The sequence below is a fragment of the Neovison vison genome, chromosome 13 (genome assembly GCF_020171115.1).
Source record: "Neovison vison isolate M4711 chromosome 13, ASM_NN_V1, whole genome shotgun sequence".
Classification (NCBI taxonomy): Eukaryota; Metazoa; Chordata; class Mammalia; order Carnivora; family Mustelidae; genus Neogale; species Neogale vison.
The window spans coordinates 129283368-129302948 of record NC_058103.1 but is presented as its reverse complement, the minus strand read 5'-3'; the positions used below and the strand labels follow the sequence as shown (position 1 = coordinate 129302948).

The 19581-nt window shown below is 37.6% G+C and overlaps 1 protein-coding gene across 3 annotated transcripts in view; it reads left to right on the top strand.

Moving 5' to 3' along the window:
* Window positions 1-15376, top strand: part of TUBGCP5 (tubulin gamma complex associated protein 5) — a 113290-nt gene extending 97914 nt beyond the window's left edge. For 2 of the 3 annotated variants that reach the window (XM_044232479.1, XM_044232478.1), the window contains exons 17-23: window positions 2194-2278; window positions 2385-2505; window positions 3023-3201; window positions 4529-4654; window positions 5268-5356; window positions 13478-13578; window positions 14770-15376. In XM_044232479.1, coding sequence (XP_044088414.1) covers window positions 2194-2278; window positions 2385-2505; window positions 3023-3201; window positions 4529-4654; window positions 5268-5356; window positions 13478-13578; window positions 14770-14816 — 748 coding nt within the window. In that variant the 3' untranslated portion in view covers window positions 14817-15376. Of the gene's footprint in view, window positions 1-2193; window positions 2279-2384; window positions 2506-3022; window positions 3202-4528; window positions 4655-5267; window positions 5357-13477; window positions 13910-14769 lie in introns of those variants that run through there. The other variant, XM_044232481.1, reaches the window with a different exon arrangement.
* Window positions 15377-19581: the final 4205 nt, after the last annotated feature.

Below are 19581 nucleotides of genomic sequence, written 5' to 3'. Positions count from 1 at the left end.
AGAAAAAAAGAGAGAGAGAGACAGGAAAGAAAGGGAAGATGAAAGGGAAGGTTCAGCCCAAATGGGCCCCAAGGTAAGATTGATGAAGTAGACAAACAAAAAGACTGATAAAAGTATATGACAAGAGGGGAAAAAAAATATATATATATATATAAAGGAAGAACCTCATCAAAAAGAACCCCAAGTGTAAGATTTTTATGCTATCAGGACAAACACAAAAACACAGAAACACTGGTGGAAGAAAAAGATGGGAGAGTGGTTATAAATTCTCAGTGTGGGGTAGGAAGGTTTTTTTTTAATTCTTCCTGGATGTATCTTAATATCTTTGCTAAAGGACTCAACTTTCCTAAGATAAAGGGCGATTAAAAATTGGTTTACCTATTGGGGTAGTATTCATTGGGGAAAGGGGATTACTTTGAAGTTTATATGAATATTAGAAAATAAAAATAAAAAGGAATAAACTAGACTAAACTGAACTAAAATTTTTAAAAAAGGAATTCAAAAAATAGAAATGCAAAAGGAAAACCTAGGTGTATGTATCAAAAAGTTCAGGTTAGAAGGTTATTATGGAGTTTGAGGTACTGGACATCTCACTGTGATGGTAAATAGGTTAAAAAAATTATCTATATATTAAAAAAAAAAAAAAGAACCAGAATAGTGGGAACGAGTAAAAAGTAAAAGTTTTCCTATGAAGTAGTGTTTGTTCTCTTATAGTCCTTTTTTTTTCTTTTCTCTTTTTTTTTTTTCTTTCTTGTTTTGTTTTCTTGGGGAGGGGCCTGCCACGTGGGTTTTCAGTCAATGATGTTCCCTGAGTTAAGTCCTCCCGCCCCCCTCAAGGGGGTGGCTCTGAGGAAACTGTTTTTTTCCAGCTTTTGTTCTCTGGCGGTTTTTATGTTTGTTCACTTTTTTTTTTCTCTCACCTTGACCGCTTTTGATGGTTTTTGTAGTTTGAGGTAAACAAAGTGCACCCTGACCTCCCTCTCAGAGAGAAGCCTCAGTCTGGCTGCAGAGCCCAAATAAGTTCCCCCTTGGCTGCTGGCAGAGCAGGTTCCAAGTCACAGTCCCTGGGGACGCAGGATGTTTTGCTTGTACCCAAAGCCATGGCAGTGGCGGCTGTCTGGGCAGCTCCAGACCGCCAGAGAGGTTCCAAGCAGCGATCACCCACTGAAATTTTCCCGCTGGCCCGGGCTGGGAGTGCCCAGTCTTTCTGGGTCTAAGAGTGCCTGACTTCGCACCAATTTCAGGGGAGGCTGTGGGTCACGCGCAGTACTCGGGCTGTGAGAATGGGGCGCAGGTCCGAAAGCACCAGGCTGGGCCTTCGTGCACCTCTCTGGGGGGAGAGTTTGGTGCACACCTCTTAGGCTCTGAAACAATGGCGTGTATCAAAGGGCGCCAGCTGGACCTTTGTACCTTTCTCAGGGGAGGATGTGGGGCGCGAGTATCCCAGGCTCTATGGCAGGGCTCCCGTGTTCTGCCATCCCCTCACAGGAGCCGGACCCCATGCGTCCTTGGGCGCGCTAGTGGCTTAGGGACCAAGACCTGTTTCTCCACCGCACTCTCTCTGACTCAGCGCCAGGGGTGGCTGTCCTGGGACCTGGGACTTAAGCCCCTGTCCCTAGCCACCCCATTCCCACAATTTCCCCCCTGCGATCCCTTGCTCTTTTGCAGTGCTTTCAACCAGTCTCCAAGTTAATGCTGGTCCCCAGATGCAGGGCACTCTCACTCGTATTGGGGGTATTACTTTCCAACCGGTTGCCTCTGGTGGCTCCCTCCCCCTTTTGTTTATCTTCTGATATCAGTTCACCGTTCCCACTCCGCTTTACCTGCCCACTGGCGTCTTCTGCCCCTGTAGAGATCCAGACGTATAATTCTGATCTCAGGCTGATTTCATGGGTGAACGGAGTTCTTTGGTAGGTAATCAGCTCACTTTGGGGTACAGGTTGAAAAGGCGCCTCCTCCTACTTCCCGCCATCTTCGAAAAAAACAACTTTGCTCCTCTTACTTACTTCTAAAACCAAATTTCTGTTCTGGAATACATGATAGAAAACCTTTATTGGAATATTTGCATTCCTTTTATGAAATATGTCTTCTTTGAAATATGATATAAATGTTAAAATGCTGATGGTTTTTTAAAGAGTATTTTTATTTGAGCTTAGTACTTTCACAAACTAAAAGTGAAATTTCTTTGTCTAGTCTGTCTATATCTTATGAAAATGTTGACACAACCAAGAAGAAACTCCCTGTTCATATCTTAGATGGTCTGACCCTGAGCTATAAGGTATGTGCTGATACATTTTGTAAGAATATTGTTTTCTATTAAATTACACCATGCAAGTAATAGGTAGGTTACTTTCTACTCTAATTTTCTGTTTTTGTTTTTATAGATCCCATGGCCTGTGGATATTGTTATAAGTTTGGAATGTCAAAAAATTTATAATCAGGTGTTCCTTCTCTTATTGCAAATAAAATGGGCAAAATATAGTCTGGATGTTTTACTATTTGGTGGTAAGATTTGTTTTCAACAGATAAATTATAGTTGCATTTTAGCCCTGAAATAAAGAAATGGGTAATCTTTGGTCATTTTTTATGTATACCCAAGTGCCCAGATGACAAGTATTTATAGCAACAGTTTTGCAGTTGTCAAAATTAACTTCCCTGAATGAAATACCAGGGAATTATACTGCAGTCAGTCTGAAATATAACAGCTTGGTGAGGAATTTAGCCAGAATAAATACTCTTAAATTATGAAAAAAAAAATTTAATGACAGAGTATTGGAACTTGGCATTTAGTTGGGTTTTGTTTGTTTGTTTTTTTCTTAAGTTGGCATTTAGGTTTTAATGACAGTGATAAGGGGAACTTTTCACTACTTCCAGAGACACTGAAGGTAGGTCCTTAATGTGCTTCCTGTAGAGTACCCTTTGCAGGTGATGACCACATCAGAAGTCCCACCCCTGTGCAGTGGCACAGGTGCATTTGAGTAGATGTTCTTCTCACTTACTCTACTCTTTCAATCTTGCACAGGACTAGCTAGTACTGCTGGAAAACCACAACTCAGAGAAGGATTTTTATGTGAACAAGGCACAGCTGCTCAGTTTGGGTCACAAAAGGAACCAATAAGACAGCAGATTCATCGTATGTTCCTCTTGAGAGTAAAGCTCATGCACTTTGTGAACAGCTTACACAACTACATCATGACCAGGGTTTGTGTCTGAATTACTTGTGATATATTTATAAGAGCCCACAAAGTACTTGTAGACTGTAAGTGTAACAATAGTGCATATAAAATATTTGATCATAAAATAACATGATAGTGGGGGAAATTTTTTTTTAATATTTTTTAAAGATTTTTATTTATTTATTTGACAGGCAGAGATTACAAGTAGGCAGAGGAGATAGGCAGAGAAAGAGGAGGAAGCAGGCTCCCCGTCGAGCAGAGAGCCTGATGTGGGACTTGATCCCAGGATCTGGGACCCTGACCTGAGCCAAAGCAGAGGCTTTAACCCACTGAGCCACCCAGGCACCCCGGAAAATGCTTTTTTAAACATGCCAGAGCACATGCATCTGGAGACACCTGTCCCTCCTGTCCAGCAGCCTCTTAGGACGGGCATACCCAAAGCTCCTCTTCTGGAATTGCCTTCGGAACTTGCAATATAGTCTTTTAAACTTTATCAGTGGTGACAGATCTGTCCCTAGAAAATGGCTTCAAATTTTAGTAACTGCCAGTTACAGTCAGGCTAGTGTGGTATGTAAGAAGGAAGATGCAGCCAGATTATATAAATACATTTTTTTCCTACAAGCAAGAAGCAACTCATTACAAACTAAATGAAACTGCTTTTCTTATACATCTTAAAACCGGATCTAGAGGAGGTCTGAAAGAGAAGTTCAGATAATTGAACAATAGCAGAATTCTAAGAAGACATTTGGGATTTAAAATGATTGGTTTAAAAAGAAAAACTTATTTGTATACAAGTTCTAAAACTCGTTTTATTTGGAAGAAGTAGCCTGTGTTTTAGATGTGATACATATGGCAGAGGTGCTTTCTGATTACCATGCATTGGCTTTCAGAGACAGCCTTAAACCCTTATTATTGAGAGTATATGGTAGGAGTTTAAGTTTTTGCTTCTTATTTTCTAGTTAAATTACGTCATGCTCCTTATAAAGAAGCTTATTATAAAAACATTGCAACTTCTGAAAACATATAAGTTCAGTTTACCCAGTAATTTTTTTTAAAAATGCTTTTTGTATGTGATTTGATATACTTGGCCCTTCCCACCAGGAACAGTCTGTTAGTCCAGAGTAAGGCATTTGTTTACTCTATGAGTGGATTTCCTAAAGAACTGGCCCCCCATCATTATTCTAAGATAAGAATGTCAGCCTTTAAAGAAGGCATTTTGTAAATTTTACAGATGTAATTATTGAAAAAAGAATTTGAGAGGAGTAGAAGAGATTGATATAAAGTTTTGTGTCTAGCGTACACGTCTTCATAGAAGTCTGATGATTAATAAACTTTTCATCTTTCTCTTCAAGATTCTTCACAGTACAGGGCTGGAGTTTCAACATCAAGTCGAGGAAGCCAAGGATTTAGATCAGTTGATTAAGATTCACTATAGATACTTATCAACCATCCATGATCGTTGTTTGCTGAGAGAAAAGGTACGTGAGATGGTGTCTGTAGATTTGGCCATGAGGCAGGAATGAAGCTGGCCAAGGAAGATTGTCTCTCCACTTCAGAATTTTATACTTAATAAGCAAAATAGTCTATCAGGAATGACCAAATTAAGTTACAAATTTGTGCCATATTACGAGAAATTATATCTAAGAGAAACAGATAACTGTATTACAATCATCTGCACCCTGCACTGCACTTAGATTCAATTGGAAGATTGTGTCTGCAGTTGTGGAATAGTAGTGCTTTAGTCAGGAAGTGCAACCAGCTTAGTGAGAATATACAGAATTAAGTCAATTTATAGCCATTAGATTACTTGCTCCCTTTTGCTGGTGCATTTAAATGGCCATCCTAGGAAATAGTCACTTGCTCTGTTGGTCACACTTTGCTGCTAATACTCCCTATATCACAGGTGCATTAGATATGTGGCCTGATTCCAGGTGCACTTATTCACAAACAGCACCCTTCCATATAATATTGAAGGCTGTCATTGCATTGATGAACTTTTTCTTTGACTCATGTAGATTAAATAAAACTGTTGGTGTCAGTTTCCAAACATAGTTACAGAGCCGATATTCTGTCTGTGGCTTTAATCTCTAGGTCAGTTTTGTGAAGGAAGCCATCATGAAGGTATTGAATTTGGCTCTCATGTTTGCAGATGGTTGGCAAGCAGGTCTGGGAGCATGGCAGTAAGTATGTAGCTTGTGGAACCTCTGCGTTTTGACCATTCAGTTTCCCTTTTAAAACTGGCTTATGAATGACTGCTTTTCTTTGACGGCTCACTGAAGAGTGAGCAGCACAAACTTTCAGTTCTGGGGCTAGAGAGTGGGGCGCCGCCATTTTCATCCCCTGCCCCCAGTGGTGCTGAAACCCTTCAAGGAGCAAAACAGCACCACAAAGTGGAATCCAGAACCACTAACACTGAGCTTGGCCCCCTAGCAAGGGAAGTGCAATTTCACCACCACAGGGGCACCTGAGAATCAGCACAATTGGCCTCTCCCCAAGATGACCAACAGGAACATCCAACCAGCACCAAATTCACTGATCATACAGAACTGCACAACTTCAGCTTGTGGGGAAAACCTTATATAACATTTGCAGTTTATTATTCTTTAGTCTTTCAGTTTTATTTTTTCTATGCTGTTTTCTTATTTTTTCAATTATTTTAACTTTTACATGTATGTTTTATATACATATATTTACTTTCTATACATTGTATATTTTATCTTACTTTTATTTTACTTTTTTATTTTACTTTATTTTCATATATATATATTTTTTTTCCTTTCTTTCCTATTTAGGAATCTCATTTCTTTTAATAAGCAGACCAAAATAAACCCAGGACCTAGTATTTTGTTTCATTCAGTTTATTTGTGGGGTTTTTTTTTTTTTTTTCTTATTTTGTCTTGTTTTTATTTTCTTCTGGTTTGTTCTGTTATTTTTTTTTTCTGTTGTTCTTATTGGTATGTTGTCTTTTCTCTTTCTTTTATTCTTTTCTGGACATAATGACCAGATGGAGAAATACAACATGAAAGAAAGAACAGGGGTAGCACTCAATGCCAGGGATTTAAATATGGATATAAGTAAGATGTCTGAACTAGAGTTTGAAGTGATTAAAAAGATACTGGCTGGGCTTGAAAAAACCATAGGAGACACTATAAAATCCCTTACTGGAGAAATAAAATTAAAATTTAATCAGGCCAAAACTAAAAATGCTATTACTGGGATGCAGTCAAAACTGGAGTCTCTAATGCCAAGGATGAATGAGGCAGAGGAGATGTCAGTGATACAGAAGACAAAATGATGGAAAATAAGGAAGCTGAAAAGAAGAGAGAAAAATAAGTACTGGATCACAAAGGGAGACTGCAAGAAATTAGCAATTCCTGAAAGCAAAATAATATGCAGATAATAGGGGTCCCCAAAAATGAAGAGAGAGAGGGGCAGAAGGTTTATAGGTTGAATTAAGGTTGAACAAATTATAGCTGAGAACTTCCCTAATCTGGGGAAGAAAACAAGCATTCAAATCCAGGAACCACAGAGAACTCCACCCTCAAAAAACAATAAAAATAGGTCAACCCCTTGACATATAATAGTGAAGCTTGCAGATTTCAGAAATATAGAGAGAATCTTGAAAGCCTCTCGGGAAAAGAGGTCCTGAATCTGCAAGGATACAAATATAAGGCTGGTGGCAGACCTGGGCACAGAGAACTGGCAGTCCAAAAGGACTGGCATGTTATATAATCAGTGTACTAAATGGGAGAAATATGCAGCCAAGAATATCCAGCAAGGCTGTCATTCAGAAGAGGAGAGATAAAGAGTATCCAGGAAAACAAAAACCAAAGGAATTTGTGAACAATAAACGAGCCCTGCAAGAAATATTAAAGAGAATCCTTTGAGCAAAGACGGAGCCCAAAACTTATCAAAGACCAAGAAATAATAGGCAGTCTACAAGTACAGTGACTTTGCAAGTAATACAATGACACTAAATTCATATCTTTAAATAATAATGTAAATGGACTAAATAATCGTAAGACAGAGGGTATTAGTATATAAAAGAACAAGACCCGTCAATATGCTGATTACAAGAGACTCATTTTAGATCCATCAACACCTCCAGATTGAAAGGGAAGGGGTGGAGAACCATTTATCATGTTAATGGGCATCAAAAGAAAGCCAGAGTTATCTAAGGATGACTTAGATAAACTTAGATAAACTAGATCCTTAGATAAACTAGATTTTCAATCTAAGACTGTAATAAGAGATGAAGGATACTATATCATAATTAAAGGGTCTATCCAATAAGAAGATCTAACAGTTGTAAGTATTTATCTCCTAACATGGGTACAGCCAAATATATAAACCAATTAATAACAAAATTGAGGAAATACATTGATAATAATATAAAAATAGTAGGGGACTTTAACACTCCACTCAAAGCAATGGACAGATCATCTAAGCAGAAAATCAGCAAGGAAACAAGGGCTTTGAAAGACATAATGGACCAAATGGACTTCACAGATATATTCAGAGCATTTCATCCTAAAGCAACAGAATACACATTCTTGTCAAGTACACATGGAACATTCTCCAGAATAGATGACATACTGGGTCACAAATCAGGTCTCAGCTGGTACTAGAAGACGGAGATTATGCCATGCCTACTTCAGACCATAGTGCTTTAAAATTTGAATTTAATCACCAGAGAAAATTTGGAAGGAACACAAACATTTGGAGGTTAAAGAGCATCCTACTAAGGAATGAATGGGTCAATCATGAAATTAAGAAGAATTTTAAAAACATGTGGAAGAAAATGAAAACATGACAGTTCAAAAACACTTCAGATACAGCAAAACTGATTATAAGAGGGAAGTATATAGCAATACAAGCCTTCCTCAAGTAGCAAGAAAAGTTTCAAATTCAGAACCTAACCTTACACCTAAAGGATCTGGGAAAAGAATAGCAAAGCCTAACCAGCAGGAGATGAGAAATAATAAAGATTATAGCAGAAATCAATGACATAGAAATAAAAATATAATAAATCAATGAAACTAGTAGCTGTTTCCTTCAAAGAATTAATAAGATTGATAACCCACTAGCCAGATGATCAAAAAGAAAAGAGAAAGGACCCAAAGCAATAAAACCATGAATGAAAGAGGAGAAATCAGAACCAACACTAGGAAAAAACCGAACAATTATAAGAGAATATTATGAACAACTATATGGCAACAAATTGGGCCATCTGGAAGAAATGGATGCGTTCCCAGAAACTTATAATTACCAAAACTAAAACAGGAAGAAATAGAAAACCTGAATAGACCCATAACCAGCAAAGAAATTGAAGCAGTAGTCAAAAATCTCCCAACAAGCAAGAGTCCAGGACCAGATAGCCTCCCAGCAGAATTCTACCAAAAATTTAAAGAGTTAATATCTATTCTTCTGAAGCTGTGTGAAAAAACAGAAATGAAAGGAAAACTTCCATACTCACTCTATGAGGCCAGCATTACCTTGATCCCAAAAACTAAAGACCCCACCAAAAGAGAATTACCAACCAAATCTCTGATGAAGATGGATGCAAAAATTCTCACCAAGATACTAGCTAATAGAATCTAACCATACAAATAATATATTATATGTTAATAAAAAATATAAGAAAAAGAAGTCAACAATACATCAAAAAGATTATTTAGCAGGACCAAGTGGGATTTATTCCTGGTCTGCGGATGTTGTTCAACATTCACAAATCAATCAAGATCATGTACCACATTAATAAAAGAAAAGACAACCACATGATTCTCTCAATTGATGCAGAAAAAGCATTTGACAAAATAGAGCATCCTTTCTATATTAAAATCTTCAAAAAGTATGGATAGAGAGAACATTCCTCAACATTCAGAAGACCCACAGCAAATGTCATCCTCAAGGGGGAAAAACTCAGAGTTTGTCCCCTAGGGTCAGAAACATAACAGGGATGCCCATTCTCACCACTGTTGTTCAACATTGTACTGGCAGTTCTAGCCTCAACAGTCAGAAAACAAAAAGAAATAAGAGGTATCCAAATTGGCAAAGAAGTCAAACTTTGTCTCATGATGACATGATAATCTATGTTGAAAACCTAAAAGACTCCACCCAGAAACTGTTAGGACTCATACAGGAATTCAGCAAAGTGGCCGATATAAAATCAATGTACAGAAGTTGATCACATTTCTGTATACCAACAATGAGACATAAGAAAGAAAAATCAAGGAATTGATCCCATTTACAATTGCACCAAAAACCATAAGATACTTAGGAATAAACCTAATCAGAGAGGAAAAAGATCTGTACTCTGAAAACTATAGAACACTTAAGAAAAAAATAGAAAAACAATCCATGCTTATGTATTAGAAGAACAAATACTGTTAAAATGTCTGCTACCCAGAGCAATCATCCCTACCGAAACACCACTCGCATTTTTCACAGAGCTATAGCAAACAATCCTAGAATTTGTATGGAAGCTAGAAAAGACCCTGAGTAGCCAAAGGAATGTTGAAAAAGAAAGCCAGAGCTGGAGGCATCCCAGTTCCAGATTTCACACTGTATTACAAACTGTAATCATCAAGACAATATGGTACTGCCATAAGAATAGACACAAAGATCATGGAACAGAGTAGATAACCCAGAAATGGACCCTCAACTGCATGGTCAACTAATCAACAAAGCAGGAAAGAATATCCAGTGGAGAAAAGACAGTCTCTTCAACAGATGGTATTGGGAAAATAGGACAGCCACATGCAGAATGAAACTGGACCACTTTCTTACCCCATACACAAAAATAAACTCAAAATGAATGAAAGACCTAAATGTGAAACAGGAATCCATTAAATTCCTAAAAGAGAACACAAGCAGCAACTTCTTGCTAGACACATCTCCAAAGGCAGGGGAAAGAAAAGCAAAAATTAACTGTTGGGAGTTCATCAAGATAAAAAGCTTTTCTGCACAGCAAAACTAAAGGCAGCCTATGGAATGGGAGAAGATATTCACAAATGACATCAGATAAAGGGCTAGTATCCAAACTTAAAAGGGACACCTGGGTGCCTCGGTCATTAAGTGTCTGGCTTCAGCTCAGGTCAGGATCCCAGGACCCTGCTTCTCCACTGCCTGCCACTCCCCCTACTTGTGCGCTCTCACTCTCTCAGTCTGTCTCTGACAAATAAAATCTTATTAAAAAAAAAAAAGAAGAAGAACTTATCAAACTCAACACCCAAAAAACAACCCAGTCAAGAAATGTGCAGAAAACATGAAAGAGATTTCTCCAAAGAAGACATACAAATGGCCAGTAGTCACAGGAAAAAATTCTCAGTATCACTCAGTATCAGGGAAATAGAAATCAAAACCACAATGAGATACCACCTCATACCAGGCAGAATGGCTAAAAATTAACCAGTCAGGAAGGAACAGATGTTGGCAAGGATGTGGAGAAAGGGGAATCCTCTTACATTGTTGGTGGGAATGTAAATTGGTGCAGTCACTCTGGAAAACAGTATGGAAGTTCCTCAAAATGTTAAAATAGGGGCACCTGGGTGGCTCAGTGGGTTGAGCCACTGCCTTCAGCTCAGGTCATGATCTTAGGGTCCTGGGATCGAGCTCTGCATTGGGCTTTCTGCTCAGTGGGGAGCCTGCTTCCTCCTCTCTCTCTGCCTGCCTCTCTGCCTACTTGTGATCTCTTTCAAATAAATAAAATCTTTAAAAAAAAAAAAGTTAAAATAGAGCTACCCTACAGTCCAGCAGTTGTACCACTACATATTTATCCAAAGGGTACAGACATAGTGATTTAAAAGGACACATGCACCCCCATGTTCATACTAGCAATGTCCACAATAGCCAAAATATGGAAAGAGCCCAGATGTCCATCAACAGATAAATGAGCAAAGAAGATGTGGTGTATACACACACACACACACACACACAATGGTATATTACTCAAACATCAAAAAGAATGAAATCTTGCCATTTGCAACAACATGTGGATGGAACTAGAGGGTATCATGCTAAGCAAAATAAAAATAAGAGCAAAAGAGGGAGACAAACCATAACGAACAACTATAGGGAACAAACTGAGGGTGGCTGGTGGGGAGGTGGGTTTAGGGATGGGGTAACTAGGTGATGGACATTAAGGAAAGGACTTGAAGTTAAGAGCAGTGGATGTTGAATGCAATTGAGGAATCACTGATTCTACCACAGAAACTAATAATACAGGATATGTTAATTAAATTGAATTTAAATTAAAAAAATTTTTTAACTGGCTTTATTCTCAACTTTTTTGTAAAGTACATTCTGGGAGTCTTTTTACATCTTGGTGCAATATATTACATATCACTTATATCACATATCCCGTGTCACATATCACATATCATGTATTACATATACAAAAGTAAGAGTTGAACTTTTTCATTTTAACTAGGCAGCATCAAAAGTGTGCAGTTTTTTTATGAGTTGTAAAACAATTACCTGAAAATTTTAATTGGAACAAGTAGATATTCTTAGATTGCATTCATGTTTACTTGTAAAAGTTTTGTTAATTATGAATACTTTGAAACATATACACAATTAGAGCAAACTGCCTAACAAACTCTCGGTGCCCAACTCCATTCATAACTTGCTGAATTATTTTAAAGCAAATTCTGCATGTCTTGATAGAGTATTGTCCAGAATCATACAGAAAGACAGATGCCATAAAGTCAAAGGACAGTTGTGGAGCCAGGAACTTGCTTTTCATATCTAAAGTACCATCCTCTACTGTTAATGTACAGTTCAGTAGTTTGTCCCTGTCTTGTTCATAAAATTCATGATAATGCCTCAGTTACTTCCCTAAAATGAAAGTGCAAGTCTGATTGACCAGACTGTTGGAATAATAGCTTGCTTGTACATGTCAGTAAGGAGGTAAGAATTCATGATAGTGCTAATCAAAATTAAACCTTAATCTACGCTGTTTCAGAATGCTCTGAATAAGGAAACTAAGTGTAGTTTAGAATTCTTAATTGCAGGATGAAAATAAAATTCTTACTTGCTTTGTTATGGCTGTCTCAAAGTATGTACACACATTTTTCTTTCCATATCACTGGGACGTAGAGGTGGAAATAATAACACTGCTGCATTTGCTTGGCTAAAATTGAATTGTTTCAGTTTCTTCAAAAAGTAAATTGTGAGAACAACAACACAGAGTGAGGAAGACTTTAGAAGCATTATGAGCCGTTATAGTTTATGGAAATTAATTGATCCTGATTCAAATGTAGAGTAGAAGAGTGAAAAATTTCAAAAGCAATGTGAATTTTGAGCACTGGTTATTTGGTGATATTAAAAAATCATTGTTAAATATTTTCAAGCAAACGGTATTATGGCTGTTGGTTTGGTTTTTTTTTTTAATATCTTTTCAGCATAACAGTATTCATTGTATTGTGGCTGTTTTAAAAGGAGTCTGTATCTTTAATGTATACACACTGAAATATTTATGGCCAAAGGGCTATGAGGTCTCAAATTTGTTTCTAAATGTGGTGGATATGGGTTGTGCACAGAGCCTCTTTGCAGTAGATGACTGCTGAGGCTGGATGTGCAGTAGATGACTGCTGAGGCTGGATGTGGGTATGTGAGTGTCCTCTGCACTCTCTCCTATGTACGTTCCATATTGTCCATAATAAAGTTTTTATTTTTTTAAAGATTTTATTTTTTATAACATTTTATTTAAATTCAATTTGTTAACATATAGTGTATCATTAGTTTCAGTTAGAGTTCAGTAATTCATTAGTTGCATATAACACCCAGTACTCATTTCATCATGCAGCCTCCTTAATGCCCATCACTCAATTACCCTATCCTCCCACCCGCCCCCGCCCAGAATTCTGTTTGTTCTCTATAGTTAAGAGTCTCTGATGGTTTGTCTCCTTCTCTGATTTCGTCTTACTTGATTTTTACTTCCCATTTTTTAATAACTTTAAAATGTAGGGTTTTATATCTTTAATGTATTTGTTGTTTTATAAAGAAGATATGCAAATGAAAAATACAGAAATGTGTAATGGAAAACAGAACATCCCCAGTCATCCCAGCTTCAGAACTCAGTACCACCCAAAAAGAACATAGTTATATGTCATAACGACTTTTTCCTTCAAATATTTGGAAAATTTATATTTTAAAGTGGGGGAGGAAATTTTATATTTCATAATCTTTAGACTTAGGAAATTAAACTGAAGTACATTTGAAATTAATCCAAAGGCATTTTGTAGCCTACCCTTAACCCTTTATATACTTACTAAATTGCAATCTACTTTCTTTCCTAGAATGGAATCTATAGAGAAAATGGAGTCCGATTTTAAAAACTGCCATATGTTTCTTGTAACCATTTTAAACAAAGCTGTCTGTAGAGGATCCTTTCCCCATCGTGAGTATACCATGTTAAATTATTAACCGCTTTTATATTTTCTTGTACCTAAGGCTAATGTTACTATTTTGGTACTAATCTCATGAAGAATTAGAAAATTTCACCATTTCCAACATAAAAAAGTCCCTCAGCAGTTGTGCCATGCTTTGACTTGTTTTTTCAGAATCACAACGTGGTGAGTGAATATCGGATGTAAAACGCTGGGACTAGAGATACTGCTTTTTAGTATATGATATGTTACACTAGTGGATTTCTAGAACTATTTTTTTTTTAAGATTTTATTTATTTATTTATGTGACAGACAGAGATAACAAGTAGGCAGAGAGGTGGGCAGAGAGAGAGGAAGGGAAGCAGGCTCCCCGCTGAGCAGAGAGCCTGATGTGGGGCTGGATCCCAGGACTCTGGGATCATGACCTGAGCCGAGGGCTGAGGCTTTAACCCACTGAGCCACCCAGGCATCTCTCTAGAACTATTATTAAGTAAAGCAGATGGCAGATCTCAGTCATATTTTACTATTATGCATAGATTTTATAATTATTTCTTTTCAAAAAATAAGAATTGAGGTTTTTGTTTTGTTTTGGCGATTTGGAAAACTCCAGGAAAGTACAGGTGTAATAGTTCAAAATACCATGTGAGGAGACAGGTCTGTGGATTGAGTCACAGGGAGGAGAGAGCTGTTTCACTTAAGAAACAGAAGACTAAGTAATCTCTCTTTGCATAGCTTTTTTTTTAAGCATGCAGGGTTAATCTCTTTCCTTTTTCTGCATATTCTAATCATGATGTACTAGTTAAGAATAGCTGAACATTTTTTAAAATTCTGTTAGAAACATGTTAGAGGAAACACTGACTTATTCGCCCATTTTTGCTCTGGATGATTGTTACGCAAATAGGATCCATTCGTAGGTTAGAACATAGCATTTTGTTATGAACTGACTCCAGATTCTATAACATAGGGGACAACTGTGATTTGTTCAGTGAAATGCCAGGTGTTTTGTTTTCAACATTAATTTGAAATATGAAATAAATGCTACTTTTTCAATTTGTATTTAATAAGCCAATTATCATCTTTATTTACATTTAAAATAATAATTAAAAATTGGAAAGTCAAATACTTTCAGTTCTGAAATTATTAAAGCCTTATTTTCAGATATTTAAACCTATTTTTTAACCTTATTTTTATTCTTTCCACAGTGGAGTCTCTCGCACTGTCACTCATGGCTGGCATGGAACAAAGTTAAATCTCTTTAATGTAGTAAATACCTAAGATTTGATCTTTATACATAAATAATTCCACCACATGCAGCTGAGAAATCAGAATCTCTATTTTGGTTCATTTTTAAAAAGTTGTCTATACTGTCTAGACAAGTACATTTATAGGTGTTTTCTTTGGAGATTATTGGATAATATATAAGCTTATGTGTATAAAATTATATCAATAAAGCAAAATGTATATAAGTTGTTTATACTTATATGTCCTACTGTAAAATACATTTATGTGTATTTAAGTGTGAATTATGTCATATTTGGAAATGCAGCCTAAAAAGAAAGCATTTTAGATTCTATTCTCCTTTTGCCTAGCCACAGAAACTTTTGTATAGTTTTTCTTTGATTCTGTTTTTTTTAGGTCTTATTTAAATTCAAGTAGGTTAACATGTACTCTATTATTAATTTCAGGGGTAGAATTTAGTGATTCATCACCGACAGCTCTACTTCAAGCGCTTTCCTTAATTCCAATCACCCAGTTACCCATCCCTAAAACCCACCTCCCTTCCAGCAACCCTCAATTTGTTCCCTATAGATAAGAGTCTCTTATGATCCCTCTCTGATTTTGTTTTATTTTTCCTTCCCTTCCCCTATGTTCATCTGTTTTGTTTCCTAAATTCCACGTAGGAATGAAATCATATGGTATTTGTCTTTCTCTGACTGACTTATGTCCCTTGGCATAATATCCTCTAGTTCCGTCCACATGTCATTGAAAATGGCAAGATTTCATTCCTTTTGATGGCTGAGTATATACCACTCTCTATATATATATCACATCTTTATTCATTCATCTATTGATGGACATTTGTGCTCTTTCCATATTTTGGCTATTGTGGATATTGCTGTAAACATTGGGGTGCATGTGCCCCCTTTGAATCACCATGTCTGTACCCTTTAGATAAATATGTAGTGGTGCAATTGCTGAGTCATAGGGTAGATCTATTTTAACTTTTTGAGGAACCTCCATACTGTTTTCCAGAGTGACTGCACCAATTTGCATTCACGCCAACAATGTAAGGGGATTCCCCTTTTTCCACATTCTTGCCAACATCTGTTCTTTCCTGAGTTGTGATTTTACCCATCCTGACCAGCTCATAGTTTCATTGATCTGTTTTATTGGTGTTTGTTGTTGCTTCTATTTTTTTTTAACATTTATTTATTTATTTATTTATTTTAGAGAGAAGGCACAGTGGGCAGGGGCAGAGAGTGAGGGAGAGAGAGTCTTAAGCAGACTGCACACTGAGCACAAATCCCAATGCAGCGCTCAATCTCAAAATCCCAAGATCACAATCTTTGCCTAAACCAGGTGTCGAACATTTAACTGACTGTGCCACCCAGGCAGCCTTCTGTATCATTATTTCTGTTCTATATTATTTTCCTTCTCCTGACTTTAGGCTTTATTTGCTGTTCTTTTTATAGCTCCTTAAGGTGTAAGTTTAGGTAGCGTTTGAGACTCTTCTTGCCTCTTGAGGAAGGCCTGTATTACAATATACTTACCTCTTAGGGCCACCTTTGCTGCATCGCAAAGGTTTTGGACTGTCGTGTTTTCATTCTGATTTGCTTCCATGTGTTTTTTTTAATTTCTTTTATTTCCTGTTTTACCCATTCTTCATTAGTATGATGTTATTTCATCTTCATGCATTTGTAGTCTTTCAATTTTTTCTTGTGGTTGACCTCAAGTTTCATAGTGTTGTGATCTGAAAATATGCATGGTATAATCTTGATCTTTTTATACTTGTGGAGTCCTGATTTATGACCCATTATGTGATCTGTTCTGGAGAATGTTCCATGTGCACTTGAAAAGAATGTGTTTTCCTCTGCTTGAGGATGAAATGTTCTGAATATATCTGTTAGGACCATCTCGTTCAGTATCACTCAAAGCCGTTGTCCTTGTTGATTTTCTGCCTAGGTGATCTGTCTATTGCTGTGAGTGGGGTGTTAAAATCCTCTGTTATCACTGTATTATCAGTGAGTTTCTTTATGTTTGTTATTAATTGATTTATATGTTTGAGTGCTCCCAAGTTGGGGGCATAAATATTTACAATTACTAGATATACTTGTTTGATAGACCCCTTAATTATAATATAGTGCCCTTATTCATCTCTTATTATAGTCTTTGGTTTAAAATGTAGTCTGGGGGCACCTGGGTGGCTCAGTCATTAAGCATCTGCCTTTGGCTCAGGTCATGATCCCAGGGTCCTGGGATTGAACCCAACATTGGGCTCCCTGCTCAGCAGGAGACCTGCTTCTCCCTCTCCTACTCCCCCTGCTTGTGTTCCCTCGCTGTGTCAAATGAATAAAATCTTTAAAAAGTAAAAAAATGTAGTCTGTTATAAACATGGCTACTCTGGCTTTCTTTTGATATCCAGTAACGATAAATGGTTCTCCTACCCCTCACCTTAAATCTGTAGGTATCTTTAGGTCTAAAATGAGTCTCTTGTAGGCAGCATATAGACGGTCTTGTTTTTTATTCCTTCTAATACTCTGTGTCTTTTGATTGGAGCATTTAGTCCATTTTACATTCAAAGTGACTATTTAAAGATACTAATTCAGTGCTGATGGGCAGGGGTTGGAAGGCAGTAGGGGGAATGGGGTTGCCATCTTCTCTTGATCCCTGAGTTCATACCCACTACTCTTCAGGAAACTCCCACAAAAGATCAATCACCTTTCTTGTGTCCCCAGCTTCCTTCAGATCCCTGCCTTCACCCGGCCTGCCTCCGAGCTGTCCGCCTGCTAGGTGGTACAGTACTCCTGTGTTTTATCTCAGGCACGGAGCTGAGTTTCAAAACTCCAATTTTTAGAGATCCCTGAGGCGCAATGCTGATTCTTTGGGTGAGGTTGGCCCACGCTTTTGCCATTTGCCAGTTTGTCCCAGAAGTCAGTAGTTTGATAGCACAGCAGTTTGGAGTTTATGGTAAAGATCGGCAAAAAGACAGCACTGTGGTTTGCTGCCCTCACCTGGTGTCTTTGTCCCTATGCAAGGGAACAGGGCAGCTCAGTAGTGCTTATGAGGTCTTTTGTCCCCAGAGCAATTGTGTCCCCTCTCCCAAATGCACTGTAAGCAGGTAAATTGTTTCTCCCTCTGGGACTATGGGGATCCTGAGACCACACGGCGTGCTCCCAGGCTTCCACCCTCCTTTCCCACCAGAGCACTGCCAAACCTACCAGGCAAAACCTCCAAAACTTCAGACTTTGTGCTCCACTGCTTATCAGTGTTTGTGGTAGTAAGCCCCTTTCCTTTTCCCAGGCAGTAGTTTTGGGGAAGAGTTTTTCTTGTGATAACACTCTTGTTTTTGTTTGTTTGCTTTTACAAATCAGGTCAGATTCTTTGCATTGAGTTAGTTAGAACTTCAGTTTGAATTAAGTTTTCCATTTACTGGTTTGTAAATTGACTTTCTCTTTTTATTTTTTCTATTTTTAAAACTTTTATTTTTAATAATCTTTATACCCAACATGGGGCTCAAACTTAAAACTCCAAGATCAAGAGTCACATGCTCTACTAACTGAGCCAGACAGGTTCCTCTACTTTCTACCTTAAAGTCAAGTTTATTGAGGTAAAACTTGGGTTAAAGTTAATCTTTTTAGATATGCAGCTCTGTGAAAAGAGCTGCATATCTATTTTTCCAGTCAAAATAGAGAAGTTTTATAATCTCCAGAAGTTCTCACATGCCCTTTTGTGTCAGTCTTCCCCCAACCCCTGGCAACAACTTAATCTGTTCTCTGTCCTGTGGTGTTGTCTCTTCCAGAGTATCATATAAAAGAAACCATATATTTCTGTGTAGCCATTTGAGGATGGGTTAACATAACACTGCTTTTGAGATTCATCCAGGTTGTTAATTTATGCCTTCTTATTGCTGAACAGTATTGTGTTGTATGAATTGGTATTATTTATTCATAGACCAAGTCATGGACATGTGGATGGGCTCTTGGTTTGGGCCCTCATTAATAGAGCTGCTGTAAACATTTGTGTCAGGTTTTCATGTGAACATAATTTTACTTTCTCTTGGGTAAATGCCTGGGACTGGGCTTGGTAGGCCATGATAAGTATTTGTTTAATATTATAGAAAACCTTTTTCCAAAGTGGTTATACCATTCTATATTCCCACCAGCAAAGTATGAAAATTCCAGTTGTTCTGAATTCACATCAGGTCTCCATATTGTCAGTTTCTTGTTTTATTTTGCCACTTTAATAGGTGTGTAAATGGTGTGTAATTGTGCCGAATTTTTTAAATTTATTTTTTAGTAATCTCTACACCCATTGTGGGGCTTGAACTCACAACCCTGAGATTAAGAGTTGCATGCTCTTCGGGCTCTTCTGAGCCAAGCAGGTGCCCCTAATTATGTTGAATTTTCTAAAAATTTACTTTTTAGGGCACTTACGTGGCTCAGTCAGTTAAGTGTCTGCCTTTGACTCAGGTCATGATCCCAGAGGCCTAGGTTCGAGGGCCACATTAGGCTCCCCACTCAGCAAGGTGTCTGCTTCTCCCTCTACCCTTCCCCTGCTTGTGCTTGCTCTTTTTCTCTTCAAATTCATAAATAAAAGCTTATAAATAAATAAAAATTAAAATTTACTTTTTAGAATTGAGATATAACATCTATAGTAAAATGTACAGATCTTACAGCTGTAGTTTGATAAGTTTTGACAAATGTGGATAGCTGTGTAACCAAAAAAGCTATAGAACATTTCCATTACCCTAGAAAGCTGCCTCTTGCCCCTTTGGCACGATGCCCTACCCAGAG